The sequence below is a fragment of the Pundamilia nyererei genome, unplaced genomic scaffold (genome assembly GCF_000239375.1).
Source record: "Pundamilia nyererei isolate P.nyererei 1_Seehausen unplaced genomic scaffold, PunNye1.0 scaffold00172, whole genome shotgun sequence".
Classification (NCBI taxonomy): Eukaryota; Metazoa; Chordata; class Actinopteri; order Cichliformes; family Cichlidae; genus Pundamilia; species Pundamilia nyererei.
In genome coordinates, this window is record NW_005187573.1 from 366,479 (window position 1) to 375,423 (window position 8,945).

General features: G+C 43.3%; 1 protein-coding gene across 1 annotated transcript in view; it reads left to right on the top strand.

The window, feature by feature from the left end:
- The window catches only part of gcn1 (GCN1 activator of EIF2AK4), a 29,227-nt gene that overhangs the window by 18,099 nt on the left and 2,183 nt on the right, over nt 1–8,945 (top strand). The window contains exons 37-54 of the mRNA XM_005746064.1: nt 189–409; nt 524–592; nt 755–893; nt 979–1,175; nt 1,345–1,487; nt 1,580–1,697; nt 1,796–2,011; nt 2,128–2,292; nt 2,462–2,623; nt 2,719–2,811; nt 2,903–3,046; nt 3,744–4,013; nt 4,161–4,274; nt 4,789–5,019; nt 5,116–5,309; nt 6,770–6,884; nt 7,193–7,289; nt 7,609–7,757. Coding sequence (XP_005746121.1) covers nt 189–409; nt 524–592; nt 755–893; nt 979–1,175; nt 1,345–1,487; nt 1,580–1,697; nt 1,796–2,011; nt 2,128–2,292; nt 2,462–2,623; nt 2,719–2,811; nt 2,903–3,046; nt 3,744–4,013; nt 4,161–4,274; nt 4,789–5,019; nt 5,116–5,309; nt 6,770–6,884; nt 7,193–7,289; nt 7,609–7,757 — 2,837 coding nt within the window. The remainder of the gene's footprint in view (nt 1–188; nt 410–523; nt 593–754; nt 894–978; nt 1,176–1,344; nt 1,488–1,579; nt 1,698–1,795; nt 2,012–2,127; nt 2,293–2,461; nt 2,624–2,718; nt 2,812–2,902; nt 3,047–3,743; nt 4,014–4,160; nt 4,275–4,788; nt 5,020–5,115; nt 5,310–6,769; nt 6,885–7,192; nt 7,290–7,608; nt 7,758–8,945) is intronic.

Consider the following 8,945-nt stretch of genomic DNA (forward strand, 5'->3'; position numbering starts at 1 on the left):
CGATGATGATGATACGACCCCGTATGAGCAAGCACTTTGGCGACAGTGGGAAGGAAAAAAATCCATGTAAACAGGAAGAAACCCCCTGCAGAACCAGGATTAGGGAGGGCGACCATCTGTAATCTACTGGTATTATACCAGTGGTAGGTACAGTAATGCTAACAGCTAAGTTTGTTTTTCTCTTCCAGCTATCACCCCCATCCTATTGGATGCTCTCACCGACCCGTCCAGGAAAACCCAGACGTGCCTGCAGACGCTGCTGGACACCAAGTTTGTGCACTTCATCGACGCCCCCTCTCTCGCCCTCATCATGCCCATCGTCCAGAGAGCCTTCCAGGATCGCTCCACTGACACTCGCAAGATGGCTGCTCAGATCATTGGAAACATGTACTCGCTCACTGACCAGAAGGTACACGGGGATAAGCGAAATATCAGAGTAGTCCATTCAGTAAAACTAGTGTTTTCCGAAGCTTTTTCTTAATGATTTGTTTGCTTTGTTTTTGTTTTCTTCTGCTCCTTACAGGATCTGTCACCATACCTACCCAGTGTTATTCCTGGACTGAAGGCCTCCTTGTTGGACCCGGTGCCTGAGGTGTGTTTAGTATTCTTAAATAATCCTGTATGTATGTAGCTGACGATGAAGCAGCAGTTCACTCCGTGGTTGTTTGTTTTTTGTTTTTTTTTAACTTCATTTTATCTCCTCTCATTTCTTCCTTTCATCTTTTATCATGTTTCCTTCTCTTTCCCCCTTCAGGTTCGTACAGTATCAGCTAAAGCCCTGGGTGCCATGGTTAAGGGGATGGGTGAGTCCTGCTTTGACGACCTGCTGCCGTGGCTCATGGAGACGCTGGCCTCTGAGCAGAGCTCTGTGGACCGCTCAGGAGCTGCACAAGGTGGGTTCTTCTCTACTCTGTCCTCGTGTTTCTGATTTGTGCTCAAAGCCAAGAGCTCAGTGGTTTGTGTGACGGTCTTTTTCAGGTCTGGCTGAGGTCATGGCTGGACTGGGAGTAGAGAAGCTGGACAAGCTAATGCCAGACGTAGTGCAAACTGCCAGCAAGGTGGACATTGCTTCCCACGTCAGAGATGGCTACATCATGATGTTCATCTACCTGCCGCTCACTTTTGGAGATAAATTTACTCCCTATGTTGGTCCCATCATCCCTTGCATTCTCAAGGTACTGGTTACTAAGAGCTACTTACTGCTAAGAGTAAAACATTTTAAAATCACAATGAATAATAAAATAAAAATGTTTCTTTTTTTGTATAGCTATTTTCAGTTTTTCACTGTGTATCGTGTTCACGTACATGTTCCACTGCAGCCTCATGCTCTCTCTCGTCCACCAGGCGCTGGCCGATGAGAACGAGTACGTGCGAGACACGGCACTGCGAGCCGGCCAGAGAATCATCAGCATGTACGCTGAGACCGCCATCGCACTGCTGCTTCCCGAGCTGGAACAAGGACTGTTTGATGACCTGTGGAGAATCAGGTCAGATAAATGCACGGTAACATGTTGGCAGTTCAATAAATGTCACTCATAGAGCTACTGATCTGCTGACTCGTGCCCTTGTTGGTTTATAGATTCAGCTCTGTGCAGCTGCTTGGCGACCTGCTGTTCCATATCTCTGGAGTAACCGGAAAGATGACCACAGAGACGGCGTCAGAGGACGACAACTTTGGAACTGCTGCATCCAATAAAGTATGAATATGTATATATTTTTTTCTCAGCAGTTCATTTTCTATTAACTGATATTGGTTGAATTTTGTTTGCTGATCTTTGACCTTTACCCCTCTCAGGCTATCATTAGTGCTCTGGGAGCTGAGCGTCGTAACCGCGTCCTCTCAGGCCTCTACATGGGCCGTTCAGACACCCAGCTCGTGGTTCGACAAGCTTCTCTCCACGTGTGGAAGATCGTGGTGTCCAACACCCCCAGAACTTTGAGAGAAATCCTCCCAACCCTCTTCACACTCTTGCTGGGCTTCCTGGCTTCTACGTGTCCTGACAAAAGAACAGTAATGCTTGTTTTTCTTTAACTCTTTTCATGATCTCTGGTGTTTCTGTTTGGCTCTTGACGTGAAAGTAGTCATACAGAGCTTTTTGTTAACGTCATTTGTCTGCACGGTTTTAGATCGCTGCTCGGACGCTGGGTGATCTGGTGAGGAAACTTGGAGAGAAGATTCTCCCGGAGATCATTCCCATCCTGGAGGAGGGCCTGCGCTCTGACAAGAGCGATGAGAGGCAAGGTGTCTGCATCGGCCTCAGTGAAATCATGAAGTCCACCAGTAAAGACGCTGTGAGTCACACTGTTTGTAATTATTATAGCTCGTGGGATTGAATTGGAACTTTTAGAATGATTTTATTTATTAAAAACGGTTCTGAATCAAGCAGTGGGGCCTGTTTTAGCTTAAGCTGAAAATTCTAGTAAACTTAAAACCTTAAATCTGATGACACTTGTGTTGCAGGTGCTTGTTTTCTCTGAGTCACTCGTCCCTACAGTGAGGAAGGCTCTGTGTGACCCTCTGGAGGAGGTCCGAGAGGCTGCGGCCAAAACCTTTGAGCAGCTCCATGCAACCATCGGTCACCAGGCGCTGGATGACATCCTGCCTACCCTGCTCAAACAGCTGGTGAGGGAGTGAGGGGGAAAATGTAATATGAAATCTGTAGGATTTAAGAAGCTTTGCAGTCTAGTCTATATCTCATACCGAACATGTTTTTGCAGGATGATGAGGAAACGGCTGCGTTTGCTTTGGATGGCCTGAAGCAAGTCATGGCAGTAAAGAGTCGTTCTGTGCTGCCTTACTTGGTTCCAAAGGTAAAGCATCACACGTGATTTCCTTTTTAAGGCCTTTATGTCATTTTTATGTTGTGTGACTATAATCCAGTGTTCTCTGTGCTTCTGCTAGCTGACTGCTCCTCCTGTAAACACCCGAGTACTGGCCTTCCTGTCTGCTGTGGCTGGAGATGCTCTGACACGTCATCTAGGGGTCATCCTCCCTGCCCTGCTCTCTTCCCTCAAAGGAAAACTGGGAACAGAGGACGAAGCACAGGTACAACCAGCAATCTCCAAATATAAAGCTTCCCTACTGATTCTGTTGTGTTTGAGGATTTTGTTAACGTCCTTTAGTCAGATTTTTCTTATTTGCTTGTTTGTTTTTTAATACGATACCACTCCTGTATATGTTAACTTTGTAGTATTCTGAGACAATACTCCAGCACTACTGCTGTTGCCCCGTTCTGCTCAGTAGCTTCTTCTATTTTAAATCAACTGGAGAATTAAAATCCTTCTTATCTGCTAAACAGGCCATATGTCCTACTTTGATTTCCTCTTATTGTCATTCAAAATGCAGCTGCAGACGTACCAGAACACCATGTCTCCCCTCTAGGCTCAGATTATTTTTTTCCCCTTTTTAAAGCACAGCTTTGACCATCACCAGGTTAAATCAGTTACTATCCAGTCTGCGGTCTCCCTGTCTTTTAAAACCTATTTAATTTATTTCAAAACATTTTGTACACAAAGGAATTGGCAGTGATTTAGAAAGAGCTGCAGTTTTGTGGTGTAAATATTTACAACGCATTTAAACCCTAAAATACTTTTCAGATCTATGCGAGAAGTGAGCTCCATTAAAATGTCATGGTGTTGCTTCTATTAACTCAGACTTTTTGGTGGTTATTTTACTGTGAACACTGCATATTTTAAACTGCCTTTCTGAATGATATGACTGGATGTTGTTACCTTTGCACCAGGAATTGTGCAGCTGTCAGACGGTGATCCTTTCTGTGGAGGATGAAGTGGGTCAGCGGATCATCATAGAAGACCTGCTGGAGGCCACACGGGGCACCGATCCTGGCCTCAGACAGGCTGCCGTCACCATCCTCAATGCCTACTTTGCTCGCACCCGACTGGACTACAGTGCCCACACACGCACGCTGCTGTCAGGCCTCATCCGCCTTCTTAACGATTCCAACCCAGAGGTTTTGTCTCAGAGTTGGGACACCATCAACTCCATCACCAAGGTGTGTTCCTATAAAAATTTCTTTCCATTTGCATGAGCTTTCATAGTCTAGTACAAAATATGGTAGTAAGTAAAACAGTGGACCTTTTGATTGTTTTTAAATCAAAGGTGAAATGCAAACTCACTGTGGCTTTGATGTGTTCTTTAGAAACTGGATGCAAGCAGCCAGCTGGCTCTAATCGACGATCTGCATCGAGACATTAGATCAGTAGCCGGAGACGTGAAGGGTCAGCACCTTCCTGGTTTCTGTCTGCCCAAGAAGGTAAGAGGGCAGCGCCTGACACAATAAACACTATTGCTACATTATTACAGCATGGTGATGTCATTCTACAGCAGCTCATTCATCCTATTGAGTTCTTGTTCTGTCAAGTGAGCAGAGCTTTGAGTGGGCACATTTGTGACATGAACTGTGTCCACATAATTAGAAACTCATTAATAGTGATCATTCACGTGGAGGTCTTTCTATTGATTTGCTCAATAAGAGCGGGCACTGCAATGGGCCAAGTGTGTTTTAACCTGGCTTACACACTTTCAGTAACAATCTGATTTTAATGTTGTTTAGTTCTTCAAAAAAGCAAAGTACCACATGTCCACTGGATCCAGCTTTCAAAAAGTGTTTATATCATTGTGTATGTATATTACCTGTGGATTCTTGACTGTTCAGGGAACAAAAAAGCAATTTCAATATGCCACCAATTAAACATTAATTGGGAAATGTTGGTTTCTTTCAGCTCTGTTCAGTTAATATTTTTATTTTTATCTCGATGCTTACATAGGGTGTGACCTGTATCCTGCCAGTCCTGAGAGAAGGTGTCCTCACTGGCACCCCTGAACAGAAAGAAGAGGCGGCTAAAGCATTAGGAGGGGTCATCAAACTGACGTCTCCCGAGGCTCTGCGGCCGTCTGTAGTCAACATCACTGGACCTCTTATTCGTATCTTAGGAGACCGCTTTGCCTGGACTGTGAAGACTGCTCTATTAGAGACTCTCACCCTGCTGCTGGCAAAGGTCTGGTGGAAGACAAAATGGCCAACCGTACCTCTCCAAAGCTGCTCAAAGTTTCTGTCAGAAGGCTCTAACCTCTGCACTGCCTTCCTCCTCCAGGTGGGCATAGCCCTGAAGCCCTTCCTGCCTCAGCTCCAGACCACCTTCCTGAAAGCCCTGCAGGATTCAAGCCGTGCTGTAAGACTGAGGGCGGCAGAGGCTCTGGGTCAGCTGGTTTCCATCCACGCCAAGGTCGATCCACTCTTCACTGAGCAACTCTCTGCAATTCGCAATGCCGAGGACTCTGGAGTCAGGTTTGTGTGCAGTCTGGTATTGTTCAGTACAGAATCAGCAACAATAAACATCCCCAACAGAATTTTCAAAATGTGTGAGCCTGTGATGTCAATATTTTAAATCATTTTATCTCCACAAATAGAGAAGTTGAAATGTATCATCTGATTAAAGATGCTGCTTTGTCTTAATGTTACAAGCACAGACTGGGAGCCATTCGTCTGAAAATGTGTGTATGAAGCATAGCCTGTATATTAAAGAGGGCAGTTCACGCCTCTATTTTGGAATAATCATTTAGACAATAGAATATGCTGAGAAAGCATTTACATGCTAATTACTGCCAAACACCAGAACCAAACCTTCAGGGCACAGAGCACAAACTTCAGGATGGACTGAATCACCCAGAAAGTCATTTTATTTGTCACTTAATTTCATCATGAAGACTCCCAAAGGCACCATGAGCACAAAAAATATGGAGAAGTCATAAATTGGGCACACCAGCTGCCAGTACAGCTCTTTATATTGGCACACGTGTCATTGAAAGAATGACTTTTTTTTTTTTTTTTTTTTTAAACCTGGTGGAGGCTTGTTGTATCCTCAACATTAACTTCTATAAAGTAGACACAACAGTGTTTGTGTTTTGTAACTTTTTGGCTCTAATAAGGAACATAAAGAGCATTTATTTAATTTATCGGTAGGCTTAAATTAGTGACCAGTATTAGCTATTTGCCACTCTACCGATCTCCTCACTGATAAAAATTAAATAGTAAAGAAGAGGCTGGAGAAACACTCTTCAGTTGTGTTGTGGGTGCTGACATTGCACAGTTTGTCCATCAGAGGGCACTCTGTAGCGTCACTGTTTGCAAGAAATGCGACAACAATCTGATCTGAGCAGTGTCGAGCAGAGCGCAATTAATAAGTACACATATCAGATGTTAGGAAAATCTGCTTAAGAAGCATAAGCAGTAATAATATCAGCCAATAATTTAGAATTTGGGATCTTTTTATTTTTTTCTTAAATCATCAAATATTGGTGTCGGTCCAAAAACAAATCCTTTATCGGCTGGCCTCTGCTGGCTTCAGTTTTCTAGTTGCTGCTTGGTTTGGAGTCAGTATTAAAGTCTGAAACATTTCTCCCAAAATATTATTAACTAGAAGCTGATAGTGCAGCCTGACACCAGCTTAACTCTAAAAAGTGTACGATGGAAGGAGAGCCAGAGTACAGAAATGCAAATGTGTTTGGATTTATCTTTAAAAAAATAGTTTCTCATTACATCCTTTGTCCACCAGAAAGCACTGACAAATTTACTACAAATCTTCTATCATATTTCTGGGAAGTTGAGTTTTAACATATAATTAGCAAAAACTGTAGTTTGTGCTGTGTGTTTATATCCAAAATACAATATCTGCTTACATGTTTTTACATGAAATAACAAATATTTGCTTTTGTCTTTTAGTTTAATTCTCCTGCTTGTGTTCACAGGGAGACTATGCTCCAGGCCTTAAGGTTTGTCATCCAGGGGGCCGGATCAAAGGTGGACCCAGCCATCCGCAAAAACATCACCACCACATTGCTAGGCATGTTGGGACATGACGAGGTATGACGAGCAGCCCTCAAAGACTTCTTTTGAATGTGTTGCAACCCTTTTTTCCCAACCCAGAACCTGCAGTAGCTACTGGATGCATAAAGTAATTAGCAGTGAAGTACGTGTATAAGCAGATTTCAGAGTTATTCACAAGTAGAGTTTCCTCTGTGATCTCAGTAGAAAAACGGAAGTCAGACAAAGAGGATGTGGTTTTCTAAATAGGTGGTTTTAGTCTTCGTGTCAGTTTGAGAATAAATGACACACAACCTGTCTCTGTCTGGCTGTCTTACTGGTGTGTGTGTCTGTGTGTGCACTTGCAGGATGCAACTCGTATGGCCTCAGCCGGCTGTGTTGGTGAGCTGTGTGCCTTCCTGTCAGAGGAGGAGCTGAAGAGTGTGTTACTTCAGCATGTCTTAGGTTGGTATTTGTGTGCAAAGTTATTTTACACCTCTCTCAGGATCTCATTGTAAGTGTGTGTAGTGTTGCTTTGTCATTGTGACCATCATCAGATGTCCTTTTTCCTGCTCATTGTGAGTTATAGAGTGAAATAATTATAGCGCTAAGAAATTTGAAATTTAAAAAATCCTTTTATAAAAACATTTAATGTATGTTTGTCCAGTGTATCTGCATCAAAAAAAGCTTCAGCTTGTTATTGTCTGCTGCTGTGTGCTGCATTATTTTGTGCGTTAGCCGAGCAGTGATGCCACGAGCTCATGAACGGTCTGCCTCTCTTTAGCCGACGTGTCTGGTGTGGACTGGATGGTGCGTCACGGTCGCAGCTTGGCCCTGGCCATCGCCGTCAAATCTGCTCCCGGGAAGCTGTGTGGGAACGAGTACTGTGACACTGTGACAGAGACCATCTTGGCCAATGCCACCGCTGATAGGGTGAGCAGAGAGTTTACTCATAGATACCCACAGGGAGATTGGAAAACAGTAGAAATAGTTGCCATTTTGGGAAGTGTGTTGTGATTTTGTTGTGGTAATGTCTCTTCGGATGACAGCAAAGTTTGAAATGGAAACATCAAGGTAACACAGTCACTTCTGAAAAACAGTGCTCCTCCACTCTGATTCTCCAGGTTTGAACTCTGAAGAGTTGGACCCCTTTCCTCCAAAGTATTTCATGTTTTGATGAAGGTCGAGCCACAGGAATCCTCCATAGGTGTTTTCACATTCATGTCATTGTCACTGTTCAGCGGCCCCTTATAACCATTGTCATGCATGCCTTCAGTATAGAAATACTTTTGTATAAAACACTCTGAGTGCTGGAGTAGAGTAGAAAAGCGCTGTATATGAACCGGTTCATTCACTATTACCATACATCATAATACAGTGATTCTGTGATACTCTGTACATCCAGATATTAAGTAACATAAGAAGGAAAAAAATATCCCCGCACACTCTAAAAGGAGGAATTTGGTATCTGTTTGCTGCACTGTGGTGGTGTCAGTGTGTGTTTGACTACTAACTTTTTATATAAGCTACTTTTGGCTCCCTTAGTCGCAAGGGGTCATTTGATTTGGCAGATTTTGACACCGGGTGTGCTTCCCAGTGCAACCCCAGTGTGTGAAGCACTATGGACCTGCTGTTATTATTACATTTTAATAATGTTCCACTTGAATTAATGAGCTCACTGATTTATTTTCCTGTGCATGACACTATTTTAAACCTATGTGTTTCTTCTTCGTCACCATAGTTTTATTTCCATTAATGAGATGGTGTCTGTGGTTAGTCAGATTAGTGGAGCGCACCTGTTGTTTTAATAAAAAATATCAATATTTGGTTGCAGGCTATCAAATAGCGAAGCACCAAAAGTAAGTGAAAGTTAGTCACTTCATCTGGATACAGCATTTTCAGCGGGAAAAATATTTCACATCCAGTTTCAGCAGACTGTAGGTTCCCCAACCTCGTAAACTGTACAGTTATGTAACAATCAGTGCTACTGCATAGCAATGAGCCACACAGTCATTTTCATCATGACTGATATGCAAATAGATACAGAGTACTGAGGACTGGCTGCAAACACAGCATTGTCTCGCTTTAACAACCTTACAATCTATTGCTCTAGATTGTCTC